This window comes from Leptosomus discolor, chromosome 16, assembly GCF_034619465.1.
Source record: "Leptosomus discolor isolate bLepDis1 chromosome 16, bLepDis1.hap2, whole genome shotgun sequence".
In the NCBI taxonomy this organism is placed as follows: Eukaryota; Metazoa; Chordata; class Aves; order Leptosomiformes; family Leptosomidae; genus Leptosomus; species Leptosomus discolor.
This window is the reverse complement of record NC_141406.1, coordinates 7,102,571-7,127,807: the sequence shown is the minus strand read 5'-3', so window position 1 is coordinate 7,127,807 and position 25,237 is coordinate 7,102,571. Positions and strand designations below refer to the sequence as shown.

Genomic DNA, 25,237 nt, shown 5'->3' with positions numbered 1-25,237 from the left:
CTTTTCTCCAGGCTGAACAACCCGAACTCTCTCAGCCTGTGCTCATAGGGAGGTGTTCCAGCCCTTCGTGACCCTCCTCTGGACCCACTCGAGCAGGTCCATGTCTTTCTTGTGCTGGGGTCCCCAGAGCTGGACGCAGCACTGCAGGGGGGGTCTCACCAGAGCAGAGGGGAAGAATCATATCCCTTGACCTGCTGGCCACACACCTTTTGATGCACACATACCAGGATGTGATTTGCTTTCTGGGCTGCGAGTGCACATTGCTGGCTTATGTTCAGTTTTTCATCCACCAGCACTCCCAAGTCCTTTTCAGCAGGGCTGTTCTCAATCCACTCATCACCCAGCCTGTATCTGTGTTTGGGATTGCCCTGACCCAGGTGCAGGACCTTGCACTTAGCATTGTTGAACTTCATGAGGTTTGCACTTCTCCAGTGTGTCAGGGTTTCTCTGGATGGCATCCCTTCCCTCCCACGTGTCAGCTGCACCACACAGCTTGGTGTTGTTGGCAAACTTGCTGAGGGTGCACTTGATCCCACTGTCCGTGTCGCAGGCAAAAATGTTAAATAACTCTGGTCCCAATGTTGACCCTTGAGGAACACCACTCATCACTAGTCTCCACTAGGACATCAAGCAAGAAGAAATAAGTATAAAGGAAATATGGTATGAAGTGTATTTGTTATAGTTCTAAATTATTCTGGATTTATTGCACATTACATTTGGAAGAAGTAGGGTTACCTGAACAAGCTGTCCCTTCTTTTCTTCGAGATGTATCTTTCCTTCTTTGCCCTCTTAATCCCACCTCATTTGGCACAAGCAGTTTCCTTCGTTAGAGAACACTAATCATTCTTCTTTTGAGATACCTTTGGTGAAGTTTTTTTTTTTTTAAATAAGGAGTAGGTTTTTTTAAAGTAAGAATTTCCTCAACTGCTACTGAAAGATAAGTACCAAGTCATTTATCTAAAGCAGACAGAGTAACTGCTTAGAGTGGAAAAAGCACACTTAAATCCTAAACATCTCCTGTCAAGTTTTGCTTATTATGAACTCTGTCCCCAGTCCAGAACCGCTTATTCTCATATTTCACCTCACAGACTTTCTTTTCTACGTTTCAGCTTGTGTGAACTGTGTGCGATGGTCAAACAATGGAGTTTACTTGGCTTCAGGGGGAGATGACAAGTTGATTATGGTGTGGAAACGAGCTGCGTAAGCATGTTTCTTCTTTCTCAGTTTTGTGTTTTATTTCAAGTAGGTTATTCTGTCACATCTCTTAGTGTTTCTTTCCTGTGCTGGCCTTTTGTAAGCTCACTGCTCTGCCTCTGTGCATAAGGAGCTGAAACCTGTGACACCACATCACTGGTATTGGATATTTGGTCTCTTCTGTCTCTTGGGCTGGAGTGTGTGTCTACATGGGGAGTCTGTCTCCTCGAGGAGTGGAGGCATTTTCTTCTGTCCTTGAAGAAAGCTTCCTGATGAGATTTGAAGAGTTATCTTAGATGTTACCATTTTTTGTTGTCTGTATAAGGTATGCATTTTATTGTAGCTAATTTTTTAATAATGGGAATTACTTTCTCTAAAAAAAAAAATGCAGTTTTTGCTTCAGTTTTCATTGCAGGAATAACTGACTACAGAAGAGAAATGTACTGTGCAGCTGATTTTCTTTAGAAAGGAAGTTTGAAGAACTTGAGGTGGTTCTGTTGATAACTGTTTCTATTTTAATTAGGTACATTGGACCTAGCACTGTGTTTGGTTCTAGTAGTAAACTTACTAATGTTGAGCAGTGGAGGTGTGTATCGATTCTCAGAAGCCATTCAGGGGGTAAGTTAAAAGATGTTGAATGAACATAATTAACATGTATTTGAAAAAAAAAGATTTTTTTCTGGGTCACATTTTCTTGCTCAAAACGTATATATTTGGTGACAAGTCAGTAATTACTTTTAAGAGCAGCAATAACAAATCTAAAACAAACTGTTGTTTTTAATCAGATGCCAATTTTCATACAAGTGACTTCCAGTAATGTAGAAGAAAACTTCTTGCAACTAGGAAACTTATATTTTGCTACTTGCTAGCTTAAAAATGAATCTGAATAAAGGAAGCTGAACTGTATTTTTATTTAAAATAAATATTCACATTTGCAGTGAATAATCTGGTTGGCAAAAGGTAAACTTTTTGTAAATGAAAGAATATTAATGTTTATTTAGGAAAAAAAACTAAAGAGCAATGCAAAAGATGAATAAACAAGATAATTTCGAACGCATTTTGCACCTGCTAACATGAGCTATGATTAAAATCAAGATAGAAATCACTTTGATCACTCCTGTGTGTTGGAATAAAGTGAGTGTATTGCAATAGCTGCTGTTGCTTTTTCATTCAAAATAAACCAAAGTACTTCATACAGGCATTGGTACTTCCTATAATCACTAAACATTGCATTCTCTGCCTTGGATTTTTTTTCTTTTTCCCCAATAAATATTGTAAGTCGGAGAGCCTCGCTCCCTATGAGTGTTGCTATGTTCTTTCTTACCTTCCACTCTAGTGAGATGATAATCATTTCTTGGTCGTAGAAAAAATGTTGCCACATAAGTTCATTTTAAAAAGATTTTTAGATGCTCTGATTGCCATCAATGTCTTAAATGGAAACTTTTTTTAAACAGATGTCATGGATGTAGCATGGTCTCCACATGATGCCTGGCTGGCATCCTGTAGTGTGGATAACACTGTCGTCATCTGGAATGCTGTCAAATTTCCAGGTGAGAATTCTTACTTTTCAGATGTGCAAGTACGTAAAACTTTGTGACAAACTCTTCCCTTCATGGGTGTATTTCACTGACTCTGAAAATCTCTATGTGGGAATGAGTTGTCTGTCTTTTGAGATGACACGCTTGCAATCTGGCGAGTCAGTCCTCCTTCCAAATTTGGATGGCAATGAGCGGTGGATTCCACTCTGCTGTAGAGAACAGCTGTATTCAGGTTGTGCTGCTGATTTTACAGGAAGGTCATTATTACACGTATTTTCTTTTTCGCCTTCTCTGCAAAATCCCAAATAGGTACAACTTCAGCTTGATATTACATCTATATACGCCTTTTTTTCCCCCCCTGTTGCCTTTGTACCTGCAGGACTTTGCGTTCGTTTGCCTTTGGGGGTGGGCATTATCTTATTTACCCCATTTTAAATGCTGCTTTTAATAACTGGTGTGACTTTACATGATGAAGGGGAGGAAGGAAGGACTAGGGGAGCCTCACAGTAGCAGAAGCTCTCAAGTTTTGCATTTGATGGCCATTTTCCTCCTTCTATTGCTGCAGTGTTGGCAATTCACACAGTCCCAAGGCCTCTGTTTCTCAGGGACCATGCTGCCAGGTGCAGCTGGTGCACTGGACAGCTTTAGCTGACCTGCGAGGGTCTGTGGCAGTTAGGGAGCAGGTGACTTTGTCTGCTTCTCACCACATAGCTTGATGCAGGTTGAAACTTCCATTTTGTGGTGCCTAGTCACTGCCATTTATTTTAGGGTTGCTTCCACTCCTGATACCAGAGTGTTTAGACTTTCAAGCTAGCTGTGTAGCCTGTGCAGTACAGTCAGCCTCTTCTCTCATAGTCTGATAAGCAAGAGATGGACTGAAAGCAGGTTACCAGGTCTGTCAGGCTTGTGTGTCTGTTCGGTCACAACTTTGACTGACTTAGTTCATGTTTGGTGCACAAAGCTGAATTTGTTGTGATAATCTTTGGGTGCAGAGGAAAGGGTGAATGTTTAACTGAAGTTCCAGTTAAGCTGCTGCTTTCTATAGCTTCAAAGTGCTGTTCTGAAGTGCCTGGGCTCTGCTGATCTTCCTACTCTGATCTATTTCTTATAAAGTTTTGCCCTTATTTTGGCCAGAGTTCTCTTTACCGCTTTTTTAAATATCATTCTTAGCTTAAGCACAGGTTCCAGTTTGGTTGATATGTTGTTGTTTGTACGTTAAAGGAAGTTATATTTATTATGTGCTTCAAAAAGGTCTTGTAAATCTCCTCAACAGTCTGTCCTAAAGGAGACATCACTAACTACTCTCTATTCTCAATTTTTGCGTGCGCAGAAATTCTTGCCACTTTGAAGGGGCATTCTGGCTTGGTGAAAGGGCTGACCTGGGATCCTGTTGGAAAATATATAGCCTCTCAGGCTGATGATCGGAGTTTGAAGGTGTGGCGGACCATGGACTGGCAGTTGGAAACCAGTATCACAAAACCCTTTGATGAGGTACTTCAGAATGTGTGACTGTTCAAAGTGAATTCCTATAGAATGAACAAAAATCGTATTAATAACTCTGATTCCGCACGAACATCAGTTAATTTAACAGTGACAAAATGGAACTGTCAGATGGCAGGTTCAAAAGGGGGGAAAAAAAAAAAAAGAGCTACTTTCCCACACAATGTGATTAAATTGGGACCCTGGTTGCCATTGGGTGTTGTGGGTGCCAAAGGCTTACATGGCTTATGTAAACAATTAAGTAAATTCCTGGAAATGGAAAGGTTATTCCAAGGAAGTATTGGCACACTAATTACATTGTTCTTACGTTCTTCCCTATGCATCTTCTATTGGCCACTATCAGAAATGAGATAAGTACTTGGGAGGGATCTTTGATCTGGCATCATAGGGCTGTTACATGATGACTTTGATCAAGAGATCAGATTTCTGGGGACAGAAGCTGGTGCTTAGTGAGTGGAGTGTTTGGCAGTGATCTTATGGTATTGTGATTAGTGCAATTACTCTTCGTAATAGACTGTAAATGCCTAAAGTCATGTGTGAGCTGGTGTTGCAAGCTGAAGTCTCATTATTAGCCGTTGGTATGCTGCAGCCCTGTGACTAACGAGGACTGTGATGAATACTGAGTGTACAGTGTCCAAAAAGACTTATATTTTGTTTCCTTTTAAAAAAATTCTCTGGGTTCTTTTTTTCCCCTTTGGGTAGGGCTTCATAAGTTACACTAGACCATCTGTATAAACATGTCTGAATTGTATGTAATGTCACTCTTTTATATTCATAAAAAACTTACTTTGTAATCATATTCCATAAATCTAAAATTTAAATAGTTTGTATTAAAAATCCTTTGCCAAACACTTTTAAAGCTCTAGTATGTTTTTTCTGTCAGTGTGGAGGGACAACTCATGTGTTGCGTCTTAGCTGGTCACCTGATGGTCACTATCTTGTTTCTGCTCATGCCATGAATAATTCTGGACCTACTGCTCAGATCATTGAGAGGGATGGATGGAAAACCAACATGGATTTTGTAGGCCATCGGAAGGCGGTTACAGTAGTGGTGAGTGAGTGATAGTAATTTATCCCTGAAGTAAAACTTTTAGTATGTTCTTTTTGATAATTTTATGTGTAAATGGGACAAGAGGTGAAGATAGGTGTCAAGATCAGTAAAGCAAATGCATGGTGGTGATTAAAAAATGTCAACTTTACATATTGGAAGCAACCAGCTTGCTCTTGTGGTAAGAGAACTGGAAGGTGAAGAAGATAAGAAGGGGGAGTACAGGAGCATGTTAGGAATGCCAAACACCAGCTTTGTTAGCTGTTCAGTGACTTGATTAAAGTGACTTAGGTTTTTCGTGGGTTCCTGATCATTAGTAAAATTATTATTATTTGCTGTTCCTGTGAAGGCATTTAGAAAGCCCCTTAAGAAAGCATATGTGGCTTTTGTCAGTGCTCTTATAGAATCTGGTTTGGAACTTTGTTTCTATGAAATATTTATTTTTCACTCTGAAGTGGAAAATTTGCTTTTAAAGCAGATCTCCTACTAAAATGTAATTGCTATAATGAAATTTGGGACATCTCATTTGTTCAGAAATTCAATCCAAAAATCTTCAAGAAGAAACAAAAGAATGGGAGCTCCGCCAAGTCAAGTTGTCCCTACTGCTGTTGTGCTGTTGGTAGTAAGGATCGATCTCTCTCTGTCTGGGTGAGTGGATTTTTTGCCACCTTTGAACTAATGTGGTCATTTGAATAACTTGGGGGTTTAGCACAAAGTTCACATGTACAGCATTAGGTCTTATATTTAGATTTATGTTTAGTTGTTTTTTCTCTCTGTTACAGGGTTAGGTGGGGGGAAGGAAGTAGATTGGTATTGGTTCATTTCTCTAAAGCCAAAAGCAGCTAGAAGCCAGTGGCAGAGTATGTTGCCCTGTTAAGGGGGAGGAGCTGTTAAAGGAAATAATGCATTACTACAGTTAATAAACATAATTCAGCCCTGTTTTCTTCCTATGTCTTTTCTTGTTCTCCTTGTGAGTCTCTTAAGAAAAAGACTTTACTGTTTTCTCCGTGTTCAGCCCACCTATCCATTAATCACTCTTAGAGTCTAGCTTTGTTAGTCTTGCTTTTATGGGTACAAGGAGAATATAGCAGGCGCGGGATAGCTGTTTCTGAGCATGTATACAGCTCATCTTTCTTCTTTGTTCTGGCTTCAATCCCTAGCTTCTGTCTTTGCTATGGAAAGGAATGTGAAAGTGAATGAGCTTTTTAAGTATACTTTCAAGTTTTCAATATCTAGTTTGGGTTTTACTTTAAAATCTACACTAAAATTCTTATTCTGGCTAAGAGAAGAGTAGCTATTCTCACACTTATAAATGCAAGATGGGTTGTTTGGCAACTGCAAAGGACAGGGAATAAATTTAACTGATTTGTAAAGCTTTGTGATGAGAATGTGTGCCAGAACACATGAATTGCTAACTGCAGTCTACTATTTATAGATTCCAGTGTGATATTTATCCATCAATTGCTGAATGCATAATACTAAATCTGTTTCTGGCAATGCTACCAGGGCATACCCATATCAAAGTATCACTCTCAGTATATTTTACTTTCTATTTATACTGTGATTTCATTTAGAGTGCCTGTTGAGGTTATACTAGATGTTACAGAGATGCAAAGTTATAGGCATTCTCTGCCCTGAAGAGCTTAATAGCTATGTATACAACATAGATCTGTGGAAATATAAAAGAATTAACTACTGAAGATGACGACTGCACTACATCTGTGAACCTATAAGCGTGAAACATCCTAGACCACATTGACTTCAGCCTCATTTCGGTTGTACTATATACTATAGATCTCAAGTTCATTGGTTTAACATTAAAGAGCTTAGAATATTAGATTTAGAACAGGTTACTGGGAGATTTCATATTTAGTTCTTTATTACTAAGCTGATTTATAAGTGTAGAGGAATCCTCTTTAATAATTGTGAGTCAAATTCACTTTGCCTTTGATAGGCTTCACTTACTTAGGCAAGTAGTCTGAGTGAGGGCATGGAAACCTAATCTTTGTTCTGTCTTCCTCTTGTGCTGGCAGTTTGCAACATCTCAGTAAAGCTTAGAATAGAAGCTGTCTTTAGCGTCTGCAGAATTACTTTTAGAGTGGTAGAGAGTGTTCTATGACTGTGATATAAAGGAAAAGTTGGTTAAGAAGAAGTTCAGTCTGTTTCAGAAAGGAGGGTAGGGTTGTATGTCAGCTGTTCTCCAAAGCTTTTCTATGCAAGTAGTGGAATGGGTAACTACATGCTTCAGATATACCAGCAGGCATACAGCTATCTGCTGGCCAGATCTAGTTTGGTGAATATTGTTAGAGTCTGGGAGAGTGTTAATGTAGTAATATCTGTGGTAGCATAGAATGTCTAAATTTCCAAGTGTTGTTTCTTCTGTTTTAAGCTCACGTGTCTGAAACGACCTTTAGTTGTCATACATGAGCTGTTTGACAAGTCTATCATGGACATCTCCTGGTAAGTTCATTTCTGCTGTTTGTTACAAAAGCCAAAGTGTTGCTGTCAACTTTAGGTATACACATTAACTGGAAATTCCTTAAAACAGTACAGATTGTAGCTGTTGGAACACAAGTAATTGGCTCCTGAATGTTTTGGTTCAACATCTTTGGTATAACATTAGCAAGTAGCATGTGGTCACCCGAGACTGTGTAACATTAAAACTGAATAAAACCAGATGTATTTAGAACATGATGCGGTAAAATACCTGTGGAATGGTTTCCTGCTTGTTATGATTCTCTGAAATTTTTTTCATAGCACATGTATTTTAAAATATAACATGGTGGACTCGGTAAGCTTTATGTGCGTTACATCTATGAAAAGTTATTGTACTATACTGTACTATACAGTTATGACAAATTCAGGTAAATCTTTGAGGCCAGTCTTTCCTTCATGCCTGCGGACACAATACACCAAAAGAGAAAGTCAGGAGTTTTTTTAGTATTTTGTATATATAACTAGTTTATACACACATGCACTACTGACTCATCATTTGAATTGCCTGAAGGATTTTAATGTATAAAAAAAGGTAAATGCAATAGCTTTTGATTTTAGTAAAAATGTAGTTATACAGTCTTGTTGCAGCATCATATGAAGGGTGTAAATTGCTCTGTGTTGGAGTCACAGAGGCTGGTCCTGTAGGAAGTCTCAGAGAAGGGATAATGAACCTGCTACACCCAACCACACCCCATCCACCAACCACAGGACATAGTAAAAGGGCAAGTGCTGAGCTTTCCCAAGAGACCACAGTACTTCTCTAGCGATTTGGGTTGGGTTGGACAACCCACTTTCCCAGCAGTCTACTGTCCCAAATCTTGTTTTCCTCTTTCCTCTTCTCCTGCTTTTTTCCTGAGGCCTAGTCATAAAAAGGCAGATGGTAATAGTTCTTCATTCACTGCAAGACTTGAATAATACGGGAGAAATAACCATGAGACCACTCAGTAAATGGTATTGAAAAAACCCTATGCACCTGTGCATCAGGTGATTTACAGAGTTAAGGGTTCTGTACAAGAAAAGATTAATATATTTTAACGATGGGCACACAGCTGATTACATAGGTTGTCTTAATTCTAGCATTTCCTAACTTTTTAAATTCTACCTTAATAGGTGTAACAATCTTGGTGGCTTTATGCTGTAAATTTTAAAGCACACAATTGTAAAGCTTCCTGTTTTCTGTGTGCCATGTGGATTTTGCCATGAAGCTCAGTGAAGCACAACAACAAGTTTTCAAAACCAAAACATTTTTCTTTCATTAATAGATTAAGGCTAGAAAGCCAGTAAGTGGAATATTTCCTGAGAAGTGCTGCTATTGTTGTAGTACAATAGCTTTGAATAGCTTTGATTTCCTGTAGTGTTTTTTATTTCTTCATCTTCAATTTGCACGTTTTTCATGGCATAAAGTCAGTGGGAGTAATAGCTGGTTAACATTTTGCAATTTCTGAGGAAATGGTTTTGTGGTACATTTGAGAGACAAAGGATCATCGTTAAGCTTGTTATTTTATATCCTGTTTACAAAATGAAATGTATGGCTAAAATGTCAATAATATGGAATGTTCCCAGAAACATTCTGAAAACAGACTGAGTAAATTCAGAGAAAATTGAGACTATTATATTGTTATAGCTGTCTCATTTTTTTAAACTTGGGTCTATTATTATAATATCTGAACATGATTATCTTTTCATGGAACAATTGCTTGGATTCAGAGGTCAATAGGAGCTGAGCAATTTTTGTCTGCTAAGCAAGCAGAAACCTCTCAACAAGATTTTATAATTTTCTCACTTGGAGTAGTGATCATTAACCTAGTTACATGGTGCTGAGGCTAACTTCTCTGGATGCGATGCTATCGGGGCACCTAGTCAAGGTGAAAAAAGATGCTTTCAAACACCTGTAGCCATGATGTGTGTAATGGATTATTTTTTTTTAAGCCTTCCTGTACTAGTTTGGATAGGACTTCAGGGTACTGCCTGCTTCCCTTTCCTCTTCTGTTCTCTGTAACAAGTCATCTGTAAACCACTATGTCACTGTCTCTGTGAGCTCTGTGATTCTAGGTTACTGGATTAGTAGTCAAAACTCATCACTTTTTTTCAAATGTGCGATAATAGGTTATATGTGGAACGTTATTGTTCCATTGAGACTAGAATGTGTAGTTTCTCCTCTCTTTTCTACCAAGAAAACCTTTTGAGACTTCCAGAAGAGGGTTACAATATATCACCACATACAAGAACACGTGCAGTTTGCTTAAAAACACAAGTAATAAACAATAACAAAATCAAACATATGTTCTTGCCTAGTACAGAGATTTTTGCACTGCTCAGGTGCACATCTTGCTTTATTGCTGTCTCTTCAGATGATGATGATGATACAGAAGAGGCATATAGAGCTTCTCTTTTAAGAGTCTCATCCCTTCTTCTTCCTATCGTGTTTATTTGAACTGTAAGCTCTTTATGGGAATGGACTGTTACCTGTTTCCCGTGCATGATGAAACTTCATCTTCCATGGGCCCCAAACAGCAGTTTATAGGGCCTTAAAAGACGCGTATCGATTGCTTCTCTGCTGAAGGCCCCTTTCTTCACCTAGTTCCATTAGCACACAAATTTTGTACATCTTGAAGCAGGTACATTTATAATTTTCTCACATTGTTCATTGTGAACACTATTCTGTTTTACCCCTACAGAAAGTTTTTCATGATGCTGATTATGCCATAGATAGGTGTATTGTTCTAATGCCACCTTCCTGTGTGCAGCGTCCAAGGGAATATCAGCACACGGACTTCTACTGTCCATCACCCTGTCTCCTTGCTGTCCCACTTGTTTGGTTCCATCAGTAGTTGCTGTGATAATAAACCTTATGCTAAGATTTCTATTGAGCAATTTATTGTATTACCCCTTTGCATCAATGGAGGAGATTTAAAACAAAGATGGACCTTTATTTCCTTCAGGACCCTTAACGGACTCGGTATCCTGGTGTGTTCCATGGATGGATCAGTGGCGTTTTTGGACTTTTCCCAGGATGAACTTGGAGATCCACTCAGTGAGGAGGAAAAGGTACAGTAAGCACTGAGAGAATCTGTGATCATATTTAAGGGATGCATTGATTCAATTAAAATATTGGTCTATTTATAGAAGTGTGTAGTGACTGACTTCCATATTACAGAAAAATGTGTTCTTGTCTACTTTCCAAATCACTAAAAAAGAGTAGTCAATAAATGAATTTGTGATGATAATTTCTATTCTGGAAAGAAAGTCTATTTGGAAAACATCCACTTGCTTACACATCATTATACATTTGAGGTAATTATTTGGCCGAGGAAACAAGGAGTGGGTGCTTTTGAAGCATTTTAAAATTACTCTTTGACTTGCATATATGCAAGTCTTTTTACACAGATTGCTGTTGACTCTCTTCTGTCATTGCTCTTTGCAACTAAAGCTTTGAATTCCAATTATTTTACGTATTGATTTAGTGTTAGCTGAAAATATAAAGAAAGAAAAAAAAATCTCTGGTGTATAAATGATTATTGTGATTAAGGCCCAGCTGGCAACAAAGCACCATGTGGCCACTCGCTCACTTCTTCCACCTGGTGGGACAGGGAGAAGAAAATACAATGAAAGTCTTGTGGGTTGAGGCAAGGACAGGGAGGGATAACTCACCAATTATGGTCACAGGCAAAACAGACTTGACTTGGGGGGGAAAAAAATCAATTTAATTTGTTAGAATCAAATCAGAACAGAATAATGAGAAATACAACTCCATCTTAAAAACACTTTCCCCCCACCCCTGCCTTCTTCCCGGGCTCAACTTCACTCCCAATTTCTCTACCTCCTCCCCACCAGTGGCACAGGGGATGAGGAATGGGATTTGTGATCAGTTCATCACACATAATTTCTGCTGCTCATTCCTTCTCAGGGGGAGGACTCTTCACACTCTTCCCCTGCTCCAGCATGGGGTCCCTCCCGTGGGACACAGTCCTTCACTAACTTCTCCAGTGTGAGTCCTTCCCATGGGCTGCAGGAGGTCAGCCTGCCTCACCATAGCCTTCACCATGGGCTGCAGGGGAATGTCTGCTCCGGCACACTTCCCCACTCCTTCTTTACTGACCTTGGTGTCTGCATAGGTGTTTCTCGCATCCCTCTCCTCCCCCTGCTGGAGGCTTTTCCCCTCTTAAATACACAACCACCATCGCTGGTTGGCTCAGCCTTGGCCAGAGGTGGGTCCGTCTTGGAGCCAGGGAAGCTTCTAGCAGCTTCTTATAGGAGCCACCCCTGTAGGCCCTCCCCTACTACCAAAACCCCACCATGCAAACCCAATACAAGTGTATAAATGATACAGAGGGCATTTGCATTTTATGGATTGTTATATTTGTGTGATTCCATTACAATTAGAGATGTCATGCTAGCAGTTGTAGTCACTCTTTGTGTGATACATTTTCAACGCCCACAGAGCAACATTCATCAGTCCACCTATGGTAAAAGTCTCGCTATAATGACTGAAGCTCAGTTATCTACCACCATTATTGAGAATCCAGAGATGCTCAAGTATCAACAGAGACAGCAACAGCAGCAGGTGGAGCAGAAGAATGCATCAATTAGGGAAGCGTCTGGGACTGCGACAGCAGCTCCCAAAGTGGCAAGCATGGTTAACGGGGAAAGTTTGGAAGACATTAGAAAGGTAGGTGTTCTTGGATAGTCACTTTATAGTGTCAAGTACTAAGCTGGTAAATATCAAAGTGCTTATGATAAAACAAATTTCTGCTTCCTTATTTGTGTTGAATGGCACCTTTCGACCCAGGAATGGTTCAGTTGACTTTCCTGGGACTTGCTGAAAAGTTAAAATGCTTTTAAGCAGAAGTAAGACTATGTGGAAAAAGGCTTATTTCTATGGATATTTCTATGATGGGTGCTAAATTCTCAGTGTGCAGAAAGAAAACCAAAGGTATCTAATAACAGTCAAACTGTAGAACTGTGCTTCAATTTCTCAGTGAAAGAGGTTGAAAATATTATTCAATTTTCTTCTAAACATTGAATACAGCTTTTAATGAAGAATTCAATGTGCACAAATGAGAGTGTTTCAGACTCGGCTCTCTAGTGTGGAGAGTGGATTACATTCTCCACAATGTCTTTTCTACAGATGGATAGATCCAGAATTGGAAATGTGTGTGTTTAAATTAAAAAGAATGTATGTTATGGTACAGCCTAAGAGCAGTAATCGGAATTCTATTGTACTTTGTACTATATGAACTTCTGTTTTAAAAAACACCTACTATTGGTCCAAAAAAAGTTGTGGTATTAAAATATACGTAAAAATGTAGATCAAGTCTGTTTATGCAATAATAGCATGGTTCAAAGACAATATGGAAAAAAAAAATCTTTGTTAACAGATTTTTGAGGAGCATCTTTCATCTAATACACCTATTCTTGTCAGTTGAAAAAAAACAAAAAAGGAAAACAAAAAAAAGCACTTCCTGTTTAACAGAAATGATGATGAAATATATTTCCCAACAGAATCTCTTAAAAAAACAAGTTGAAACTCGAACAGCAGATGGTCGGAGAAGGATCACGCCTCTCTGCATAGCTCAGCTGGACACAGGGTACATTTGGAAGTCGTCTTTAAAATTCTTTACTTTTTTTTTTTCCTTCCCCTGATGTAAACTCAGAACTCTGACTTTAATCTTATGGCATCTTAAAGCACTTGCTGGAAATACCTTGTGTATACTTACAGAATACAGTTTCAACCTATGTTCTCTTAGCTGTAAGATCTCACTTTTAATAGATGAGGCTAATTCTCATTATCTACCATTATGATGACTGAACAATACTCTAATGTATTGCAGGTTCATATCTCCATTAATATTGGCTTTAGCATCCTTTGTATAAGAGAAATTACTCTGGAAAGTTAGATGTTTATGGTTTATTTAGGTTGTATATGAGTATCCACATGTGGAAAAGGGAAGAATGGAATAAATAGTTAAAATTGTTTTTCAGTTTTTTTAAAAGTGTTTTCAAGAAATATATTTGTTGTTTGTCTTTTTGCTTAGGGATTTTTCCACAGCATTTTTCAACAGTATCCCAATATCTGGATCTCTGTCTGGCTCAATGATGTCTTCTCAAAGTAACCAGCAGCTCATGTCATTAGATTCTAATGCAGCAAATGCCCTTCAAAATACTTCAAAGCCTTCTCTGGAGCCAACAGCAGCCAGTATAAAACCAACAGATGATGCAGCCAATAAAGATGGGTCAGTTTTATTTTTCACTTATATGACTCTATTTAGTTTCTAACTCTTGTTTACAGTTCTGTAATCAAGCAATTATTAAATTGGTTTCCTTACCGCAAAACTTCAAGAATCTGACATTCCTGAAAACATTGACATCATATTAGTATTTGATTACTTTAAATAGTGATAAATCAGTAATAAATAAATCCATATGCGTAGTTCTGGAAATAGACTTCAGTGCAACGAGGTACGCAAGTTGATTGCTAATGCTCTAGCAAATTTATGTGCTTATAGATTACTGGGTTGCTATTGGTAAATAATAGAAGGTTTTCCAGCAGTGGAAGTAATGAAGCCTGTTTTCTGTCAAATTCTGTCCTGCTTCCTATAGATCTTCTGTCTTCAAACATGGTTAAACCTCTTCCCCCTATAACAACCCCATCAGAGCACAGTGACATTGACTTGTCAGTGCATGTATGGTGATTGGCCAGTGTATCTTTCAAATTAATTATGGAACAATGAAGTTTTACTTGCCTTTCCCTCAGTGGTAACACTGACTTGGTTTCTTCTCCTCAATGCGTTTTTGTAGTGTTTGTAAAAGCACAGTATCGTTGGAACATTTGCTACTCCATCAAATTTAGTTGAAATTGAACACAGATTAAAAAATGAGTGCGTGGACTATGAGAAATGATTGACAGATGAAACTATTAAGTCTCCTTTTCTTTGGAAACTGGACCTCTAACAGCTTTTTAGTACAAACATCAGTTATCTTCGAGCCATTCTTTCTTTCAATTCATTCTCTGAATGAATTGAAAAATCTAAAGTAAACAGCCATTCAAATAACAGATCATTGGAATGCTTTGGTGTGGGGAAAACACATTCCTTTGCCTTGGAGTTATGCTTGGAAAGGCCTAATAATTAGTTTGGCTTCTTCAACAACAAAATCAAAACCCTGCATGAATTGTTTCAGCCCAAATTGATTGATAAACAGTGAAATATAATCTTGTAATGGAAAGTATTTGGTAACCTGAACAAGGGGTAAAACCGGAAACTCCAGTCATCATTTAAAATAATGATCCTTTCCACCTTTTGGGTGGGTAAGTACTAGCTGAAAGTGTAATTTAATTCCTGAATTAAAAATACATGATGAATGAATTACGGTCCCTTAATCTAGATATATCTATGTGGCCACATGAAGCTCTTAATTCTGAGATGTATCATACACAGCTTTTGAGAGTAGGCAAAGGGGAAAAAGCATATTGTAATTCATGTATGTACTTGAGTGAAAAGGTTTTCAATATGGTTTCTAGCCAGTATAATGAATGCTAGCTATTTGTTATGAGCAATGCAGGTTGCCAATACTAAATTTCTTTCAATCCTTGTTTTCCTGTGTCTCTTGTTGACAGTGTAAATGCTACCTCTGCCTCAACTGCTCCTCCTGCATCGTCTTCCTCAGTGTTGACAACTCCATCCAAGATTGAACCTATGAAAGCATTTGATTCTAGATTTACAGAACGATCCAAAGCCACCTCAGGGACTGCTGTTGTAACAAATACGAATCAGACTGTTGTGGACAGGTAAGACATAGTCAGGGGTGGGGAAAAAAAAAAAAAAGATGGTAATGTAGAGAATTAAAACATTGATTCTCTGTCGTGTGAATATCATGGTGCTGGCACTCCAGAAATTGTCTTGGGTCTCTTCCACAGTTGGAAGGAAGGGGACAGCTGCAATTAGGTAAATTCTTTGCTGACATTATTCCTTTGTACACTTGTGTCTGGCATTTGAGATCAAGCAGACTCTTCAAAATATTCTGAGTTAAAACTGTTGTCATAAGAGGCTGTGTGCGCATGTGCCTCCATGTGTGGCTGCATGCATCTGTGTTCCTTAGAAGACAAAAATAGCCAGCCTGCATCTCTGTACAAGTGTGAGATTTACTTCAAGATAAATTACCGTACATGTCTGCAGATGGTCTATCATCATAATAACTGCAGTTGTATTTCAGTTTTAAGCCTTGAAGGCATGCAGAGAAGATGCTTTAATTTTAAAGGGTTTTGGCTCTGGATCCACATGATTTTTAAAAAAACAAGAAAAAAGCCTTTGGTCTTCTGACATAGTATGTTATGGCATAAGTATTCCTGCTTCACCAAAACAAGCAATAGAAAAAAAATAGCAGTTTTGAGAAAGAAATGTGTAGTTACTGTCAATTATTATCAATAAAATGTTTTTGCTAAATACCTCAATATTTTTATGTTAAAGGGTTTAATCATATGATCCAGAAGAAAGATTAAATTACTCTATTAAATTGCTTCTACTGTATCAGTCAAGTATGGATGAAACTGTATTGTTTGGCATAATTCAGATGCCAAAGAAAAACAGTTTGGGTTATGCAAGATGTTTCTTGGAAGCCTAGTGGTTATGGAATAAGTGGCATAACGTTGTGAGTTAATAACCAGCTATTGGAGGGAATGGGAAGAGTATGATTAAATGACGTATTTTAGGGTATAATGGTTAACAAAACACTTCACAGAGATTTGCACTTTGTCTTTTTCTGTTATATTGTATTCCTGAAATGGAAAATGGAGCAGTGAGGTCATTTGTATGGTTTGCAGATATGTGTCTTTCTTACAGTAATCAGAACTGAATAGGGCAACTTTTGGGGATAGACAACAGAATGACAAATGAAGTTCTGCATGAGTAAGCAGAAAGTGTAATGTCCATTGGAGGGGAAAAGATGAACTACGCTTGCATCTTAGAGTGCTGAATTATTTGTATCAATCCAGGGAAGGAGAACTGATTATAATTGGAAGTGAATGCTAAAATAAAGTTATTTACAGCTTTATCCAGTTGCTAACTGCTAGTTTGATTTTTATTTTTTTTTAAAGGAGATAATATGTCTGGTCAGCTTACGTATATATTGCACATTGCAGTTTTGCAGAGGATTTGCCATACCTCTTCAGCTTCCTCCTCTTGCCTTTGTGCATTTTGAAATACACTCAAAAAAGGCTAAGCATGTATGTTTTTACCTGCAAGAATACGGTGTGTAGGATATGTGGCAGCCTTTGGAATCGGCCTATATAAAATATGAAATATATATTTTTTTTTAACTTGCTCAGACTGAAGGATCAGAATTTAATTAAAGAAAATAAGCCCAAGGATATTCTGGAGAGCAGCAGTGACAGTGAAGAGAAGATTCCAGCTGCTAAACCACTCAGTGCACCCAAACGGAAACTGGAACTTGAGGGAGAAACGGTAGAAAAGAAGAAAAAAGGAAGGCCTCGAAAAGACTCCAGACTTGTACCAGTAACTTTAACTGTTCAGGTGAAATAAATAAGATTTATTGTGGCTTTTGGTGTTCATTTAGTAAAGTCAGTCCCATGCTGATTTGTTCCATCAAGTCAGGGAAACACAAGTAGTACCAGTCCCTCAGAATCTTTAGCCCCCCCTCTTCCTTGCCTTTAAACTTACTCTTTTTAAAATTTGTGATCATAAAAAGCAAGTGCACATGGTGTGGCATATGTGTCCATCCTTTATATAAATATGCAGCTACTTACTAAACAGTACCAGCACGCCAAGTAGTGATAGCCTGCTAAATGACTGCATAGAATTAAATGCAACGCCATCAGTTTTTGGTGTTCTTTGATGGAGAGTGGTCCAAGCACAAGAGCATGACTTGGATATGATGACTTAAATGGTTATGAATTTCCTGGGAACTGTGAAGTAGTAAGTTGCATTAGAGTTTCCATCATTTTAGGGCATATAGATCCCTCTGATTTTAGTATTTAGAGCTTAGCTTTTCCATGTGTTATACCAGAACTTCATTACTTAGTTGCAGCTGAAAAGGGGGGAGTATAAAACCAAAAAAAAAGAGCACATCTAGTTTTGTTAGGTTTAGATTTGGGGGGGGGGGCGGTGTTTGGAGTTTTTTTGTTAGTTTTGTTTGTTTGTTTTGGTCTTTTAATTCTTAGAAGCTATATTTAAAAACAGGTATTTATCCAATTAATTGGAAAAAGATTAATATTTGCAGTTGGCATTATTTGGAATTAAAAAACATTTCTTTTTCAAATCAACCTATATTATATAATATCTTTGTTTTTGACTTTTTTTAACGGAAAAAATTAAATACTTTTGCAATTCTTTTTTTTTTTTTACAGTCCCCAGCTACACTGGCTTCTGAGAAGGACGCTGCTTGCATCTCTGCACCAGCACTAGCACTTAAACTGCCAACCCCAATCCCACAGAAGTCGTTTACTTTGCAAGTAAGTGGATTATAAGAGGAAAAAAAGCTTAATACTTAAAAAATTCCTGCTTATTAAAAGTATTCTTAGATTATTCAGATCCTTTGCTAAATTAACGTTTGAATTACATGTATTTGTTCAACCAAGCAAGATGGTATAGTTCAGCTTCTAAGAATATGTCTATATGAGAAAAGTTAATGGAAAATCAGCTACAAATAAGACACATCTGATCTAGCAAAACTTCAAAGAGATTCATCTGTCTGGTTCATCAGTCCCCCCTCCTGGTTAATCAAAGTGTGTCATAAAGATAAGAGTCTCTGACAGGAGTAACTGCTGCTGCATTGTTATTACAGTTGTGTTGGTAGTACACTGCTGAAGAGAAAAAACAAGTATTTCCTGAGAGCTCTCTGGAGGTACTTTACATCTGAAGAGACTGGCAAACAGTATTTCTTTAGGTATTTATGAAATAAGTTTTCTGTATGTTTAGGCAGTGGTAGTCGGGTTGTAATTGCAAGGCTGTAGGGAGAGTGGGCACATCTAGACTTGATCTGGTGCCCTTAATTAGGAAGCAAAGACTAGCACAACCTTTCTTTATTCTTATGCTCTGAATACAAAGAAATTATTTGTGCTCGAGTCAAGGCTGATTTTCAGAGGTTTGCTTCTTTTGAAGTACCACAGTATATCCTGAAGCCACTTTAAACAGAGAATGCCATACTTAAATCTGTTCTTAAAGACAGCAGTGTTTTGGATCCGATAGTAGTTGCTGCTTTTTTGAGTAGATCTTTTCCTCTCCCAAAAAGTGTTTTATTTTTTGTATTTCAGGTAAGTTCAGATCCGTCAATGTACCTTGAAGTGGAGAACGAAATGACCACAGTGGGAGGTTCAAAGTTGAGCAGGTTAAAGTGTAATCGAGAAGGAAAGGAATGGGAGACGGTCCTCACCAGCCGGATTCTCACTGCAGCAGGAAGCTGGTAAGAGTATATTTTGGGGGAAGAGGGTCCTGAAGGCCAGAAAACATTTTTAGGGAGCACAAAAAAGTACACTTTGCAGAAAGTTTCTTATGCCTAAGCCCACATACTTACAAATAAGTAGAGGCTTTAAAGGTATTTTTATCTACTTATTTAGAAAAGTTGATTAACTGGATCACTTCTGTTAAGGATTTTTGTGATTCTTTGTGCTTGGCTCAAGATGTCTTAGTTCTCTTCCAGCTAACCTGGTGTAATACACTGATGCTCTTAAACTCTTACCCTGTGGAGTTTTTTGTAGGGATTCTGACTTATTTCTGTTGAATACTGCTATTTGCTGGTTTTATCACCCCCCACTGTAGTTTTTATGCAGTCTTTCATAATAAATGTTTTGTGGACAAAAATATGTACTGCTCTTAGTCTTAAGACCAGTTTCACTCCAAGTATTAGCTCTGTGCAGTCTTAAAGCGTCACCAATTCTCATTATCCAGTTACAACTGTCTTCCTGTACATTTCTCCTTTAAATTTCTTCATTAAAGTTGACTAAATCATGGTAAGTGACAGTTGTTCCAAGTGCTACCTGCTAAAGACTGAAAAATTTGAAACAGGATGTTTTGTGACTTAGAAGTATTTTCCTGAGTCTCTTGCTATTTTTTTCTCTTTATTTTTCTCAACTTTGCTTAGTTCCAACCTCAGCATTTAAATCGAAATTTTTTCAAATATTTCTGAAGCCTGAGTCCTGTCCAGGTCAGAAAAAGCAGCAGCAGATTTTAAACCTATATACAAGTACAGGCCCAAAGAAGAGCTTGTGTATACCCAAAAGCTTTACTGCTATTTCCAGCTATGCCTCTTGGTCTAATAAAAGATACTATCTCTGCCTGCAAACCTTCTCTTGCTCATCTCCTTGGACCATCATAGTTATAATCAAATCAAGGATGCATGGAACGCATCTCTGTGTGTGTGTGTATATATATATGTATATATATAAAATCTGTCTTTGTCTTTTTGATCTTTCCTTTTGGTACCCAGGATTTTTTTTAAAACTGTAGTAGTTACCTTTTGGGGAATTAGCCCAAGTTGTATGATAATTCAACAAATCAATCTGGTTTTATGGCTACTTGCATTTGAAAAAATGTAATTTTTAATATTTTTTTTTTTTTTTAGTGAGATTGTAAGTGTAGCCTGTGAGAAACGAACATTGTCAGTATTTTCAGCTTGTGGTCGTCGCCTTCTCCCTCCTATAATATTGAATACACCCATTTCCACCCTACATTGCACAGGTTCTTACATCATGGCTCTCACCACTGCTGCTACGCTCTCTGTTTGGTAAGTACCATGTTAGGCTGAAGCAGTGGCTGGGCTGATTTTTATGGATAACTGTTCAATTGTGGTGATGCATTGCTGTTGGAACCTAGGCTTAAACCACATCAGGTCTGAAGACAAATCCACTTCTGGATATAATATGAAGAGTTAACTGGGCAGGACTTGGATCCTATTTCTTCTCTGTTTTAGGACAGTCCATAATACTGAATTTGATTCTGGAAGGAAGATAAAGGATCACCTAGAAGTTACTAGTTTGAACAGCCTGCCTAGGATAAACTTCTCACACATATGGAATGGATTGCGGGGGGTGGGGAAAGGAGAAATATGGATACTTCCAACTTCCATTGTACTTAGCCAATAAAGTACCTGAGTTTGAGAAGTATTCTAGCCATCTTCAAAATACCAAGATAAAAACTGTGGTACTTGTTTACAGTAGCTGAATTTAATCTGATGTCTCATGCAAGTCAGAGCTCCTAAAGGAGTTATTTGGATCCTTAGTGTTTGCTTAGCTGTAATAAGGTTTCCTGATAAAAGCCATAAAAGTTGTTCTCTGCTATTGGCTTCTGTCTTGCTGTAAGGGGTCTGAGTTTGCCAAAATAATTTTGTTGAAGCAATGAAGAAAATGTTAAAGCAAAAAACCCAAACAACCAAACTCCACCAAAACCCCCACTTTGTCATGAATATTGAAGAAGTGCATTTGTTAAATTATTTTGGAATTTTCAGTTGTTTGTAAACTGCAGACTTGTTCTTTTGCCTTTTTCAGGGATGTTCACAAGCAGACAGCCATTGTTAGAGATGAATCTTTGCAAACAATATTTTCAGGTAATAAAAAGGGTCACTTAGTTACCAACCTTTGAGCCCACCTGTATTATTTAGTGCCTTTTATGAATATGCTGCAACTTTATAAAACCTGAAAAGCCTAAACAAATCATTTTCCTTCATTATTGTGCAGTACGGGGAAGTCATTGGCAATGTTGAAATACTGTAGAAGTAACTGACGTGGGAGTATCAGTGGGTTTTATTGTACAAGATTCTATAGCTTCTTATATTCTGGCTTGTTTCTGAATATGAAAATTCAGTGTGAAGATTGCAAAATAAATATTGTAACTGCTATTACAGATTATAAAATGTAAATCTGCTATTACAGCAATTTCTCAGTGTGTACTTTGTTTATTAACGATGAACAACTGATTATCTTCTGATTTGTTATTTCAAAATCTTCAGTTTCTATCATTGCCAATATCTGGCACAAAACAAATTATCAAGAAAGCAGTGTCTCGGAGCATACTGGCTTCTATTTTAGCTTTAATTCATGCAGTACTAATCAAAACTACCTAGACAAGTAGTTGTACTAGCAGTTTGCAAATGTCTTCATTAGAAGTTACGTGCACAAACCTTGGGCCTGGAATATGCCAGGAAATAAGAGGCTCCAGCTATCCCACTTACACTGCATTCTTAGAGAGCCCATTTTTCTAAGTATGCTGGGTTTTAGAATTTTAACTTAATGGGAAAAAGAAAGATAAAGGCTTCTTAGGTTTCAGAAGACATGTCAGAATTGCTGAATATTGCCCCTAGATATGGAGAACTTTTCCAATTAAGCCCATGTTCTGTGTAAATTGCAGCATCGAGACCGATAGTGTGTTTTGCAAAAGAGTGATTTTAATGCTACTGCACCAAGCCTGGTGCTTACCATCATTATCTTGTGTCCTGACTTTCCTGTCAGTGTTTGAGAATAACATTGACTGAACCTTTTTCTGTTGGTTGCTATGACTGATAAGTAATGGTAGATAGCATTTTATACTGTTATGAATGGCATGCAAGACTCCAAAAGAAATGCTTTGGTCTGATTTGACTTGTAGGAAGTGATGCAACGGTCTCTCAGATCTTGCTGACTCAGCATGGTATACCTGTAATGAGCATGTCCGATGGAAAGGCATACTGTTTTAATCCTTCTCTTTCTACGTGGTAAGTTGTGTATTATTTCCTGCTTTTACAACTTAGCTGAGCTGATGTGTATTCTGATTTACTGTTTCACTCCATATTTTGAAGGTTAGTCTGAGTAGGGTCACCTGCCAGGCTTAGTTTTGCTTTTGTTCACTATTGTATGTCTAGGCTTTACTCTATTTATATCCTTATGGTTTGTTATGTTTAAAATAAATCGAAAACATTAAAAGGTTAAACTACAGCTTACTTTATCACTCTTTCCTATACAGTGCATACTCTTATTTATTAAAATACACCTATATATACTTTTGCTGATGTACATCAGTTGAATCTGTCAAGCGTTTGGCAATGATTAAAGATAATCTAGCCTTACAATTTACTTTTTTATGTAAAAGAATGCAGCTCTGGAATATTTGTCAAAACAATTCTCGTGTTTGTTGGGAGTTTAGACATGTTAACATTATTTTGCTCACTTTCCAGGGAAAATAAGACCTATGCAATCCAATCCTAAATGTATATGTGCCTGACTTTGTCAGTCCTCATCACTCCTTAATATTTTTTTTAATCTGATGGCCAGTCAAGTTTGAAGAGAGGTCTTTGTCTCCAAGATGTAAAAGTTTAATGAAGATAGTAAGTCGGGTAGCAATGGAGGGAAGAAATCATTATACCTCAGAGGATTGCCACAGAAAAGTCATTACTGATGTCCTAAACATAAGGAAAAGCTACAGAAGAATCTGTGCCTTGTTGGATATCAGATAGGCTTTCCCCCTGGATTCTCTCGCTTCTGTAAAGGCATAAGTTCCCATAAAAAAAAATTCCCATGGCTAAATTATTTACAGTGTCTTTCCAAAACAGATTCTTTGTTGTCTTTCTAAGAGGAAAAAACATGTTGCAGTCTTAATATAATTGTTGTACTTAGTGTAATGAGTGTGCTTAATGAAAGGGGTTATTGTTTTAACTCCTCCTTAGAATAATTATTATTAGTCAACTACTTGATGTGTGAATCCTTTGGAAAAGAAAAAACACCTTATTTGTTCTTTAGATAAACTGAGAAATTATGCAAAATATTCCCAGTTAATAAGGAGCACAGGACAGGCTCTCAGCTGTAATTCTGAATTTGCTGTCAGTTCTTAGTTTGTACCACAGCTTTGGAAATATATAAAAGAGCAATCTCTTTAGTCACCATACAAATTTAAACCTGATAAAGCAGTAAAGGGTATTTTAAATATTTGTGCCATTTTACCTCTGAACTGTTTGGAGGTCTAAACTTAGCATTGGTTTGAGCCACTGATTCCCTTGGCATCTCAAACCAATGAAAATGATATCCTTGACTAGGTGTGGAAATGCCAGCTGTAACTGTCAACTCCCTCCATATGAAGGAGTTACTGTAATGTATGGGAAAGATTGTCAATGTGTGTGATCTGTGAGGACTCGTCTGGCGGGTGGGGGCACCTGGCATGAGGTAAAATCAAGTTCTTAATGAGAAAGTCATTACCTGTGTTCACTCCAGTCTTTGTTCTGGGACATGACTTCTTATTAGATGTAAAATGACAAGTAGAAAGTTATTTTCCTTCAAAACTATTGCTAAATTGTATTATACAATTAATGTTGTGAACTTTGGGGGTGGGAGGGACGTTTCTGTGACAGCAGGAGCAGAATTTAGACATGAAGTGGGAACAGTTGGGGTCTGTGGAATTCCGGAGCACCTCAGTGATTTATTTATTTATTTTTTTATTTTGGTTGTCTGGGAAGTAGTGCTTTGAGGCAGAGCAGAGCTGGATCCCCTAATATCACTGCCTACTCTTCTCAAACTTGGTTTTTGTTTGTTTGTCTTTTTTCAGGAATCTTGTTTCTGACAAACAGGACTCTCTAGCACAATGCGCAGACTTCAGGAATAGTTTACCATCCCAAGAAGCCATGCTGTGTTCTGGGCCCTTAGCTGTAATACAGGGACGAACGTCAAAGTACGCACTTACTTGCTTCGTTTGATCAGCTTGTTTGTGGGGATTTTTTCCTATTATTTACTCATGTGCTTGGATCAGTGAGTTAATTCTTAAGAGGCTCTGAAATTGTCAGTAGCTCATACAGCATTTTTTTAAAAACCTTTGCACATTTAAGATCTGTATCTCAATGTAATTTTGAGACTGGGGAGCAGGAAAGCATGCTCTAAACTTAATCATTTTAAGGCTCCGCTTTATTGGATGGGTAAAGTATTTGATGATTCTGTACCTGTAATATTTTGATTAGCTAAACTGAATTTACATTTTAATTTTTAGTTTACCAGCTTTCTGGAATAGGCCTACAAATTTCGAGTAGTTCAGTTGTCCTCAAGGGATCTATTTAACGAAGTCTTTGAGAAAGTTGAGTGATTAGTCATCTAACGCATATTTTTAACATCTGAAAATACCACCAGGGAATTGTGTGTCAGAGCAGATTCCTGTAGGTAATTCAATAGCCTGTCCTCACCTGGATTTAAATTAGATTTCCCAGGCAGATTTCTGTGCTATTTCTGTCCTTCACCTCTGAGTTTAATTTTTTGGTGAGAGAAACTGTATAGAGTTGTATGATTTTACTGCTGTTCTCTTGGGTGGGAAGGGGAGTTAATTGGGAAAAATATTTGAAATCCAAACAAACTACTCTATCTTTTTGAGAGAGAGAAAATATCAGACTGAAAAATGAGCAGTTTTTTCAAAAAGGAGACAATTGGCTGCTCTTTTAAAATCGGTCGTCTTATGACAATACATTTATTTGCGAGAAATCCTTTAAACGCTTTAGGGTTTGTATC

At 37.8% G+C, this 25,237-nt stretch overlaps 1 protein-coding gene across 3 annotated transcripts in view; it reads left to right on the top strand.

The window, feature by feature from the left end:
* HIRA (histone cell cycle regulator) overlaps positions 1 to 25,237 on the top strand; it is a 39,838-nt gene that overhangs the window by 10,354 nt on the left and 4,247 nt on the right. For 2 of the 3 annotated variants that reach the window (XM_086473914.1, XM_086473912.1), the window contains exons 4-22: positions 1,110 to 1,200; positions 1,718 to 1,812; positions 2,649 to 2,744; positions 4,063 to 4,223; positions 5,116 to 5,283; positions 5,815 to 5,928; positions 7,670 to 7,740; positions 10,719 to 10,824; positions 12,218 to 12,445; positions 13,279 to 13,364; positions 13,812 to 14,009; positions 15,392 to 15,562; positions 17,099 to 17,303; positions 18,137 to 18,241; positions 19,043 to 19,191; positions 20,350 to 20,511; positions 21,272 to 21,330; positions 22,368 to 22,473; positions 24,294 to 24,416. In XM_086473914.1, coding sequence (XP_086330040.1) covers positions 1,110 to 1,200; positions 1,718 to 1,812; positions 2,649 to 2,744; positions 4,063 to 4,223; positions 5,116 to 5,283; positions 5,815 to 5,928; positions 7,670 to 7,740; positions 10,719 to 10,824; positions 12,218 to 12,445; positions 13,279 to 13,364; positions 13,812 to 14,009; positions 15,392 to 15,562; positions 17,099 to 17,303; positions 18,137 to 18,241; positions 19,043 to 19,191; positions 20,350 to 20,511; positions 21,272 to 21,330; positions 22,368 to 22,473; positions 24,294 to 24,416 — 2,494 coding nt within the window. Of the gene's footprint in view, positions 1 to 1,109; positions 1,201 to 1,717; positions 1,813 to 2,648; positions 2,745 to 4,062; positions 4,224 to 5,115; positions 5,284 to 5,814; positions 5,929 to 7,669; positions 7,741 to 10,718; positions 10,825 to 12,217; positions 12,446 to 13,278; positions 13,365 to 13,811; positions 14,010 to 15,391; positions 15,565 to 17,076; positions 17,304 to 18,136; positions 18,242 to 19,042; positions 19,192 to 20,349; positions 20,512 to 21,271; positions 21,331 to 22,367; positions 22,474 to 24,293; positions 24,417 to 25,237 lie in introns of all 3 variants that reach the window. The other variant, XM_086473913.1, reaches the window with a different exon arrangement.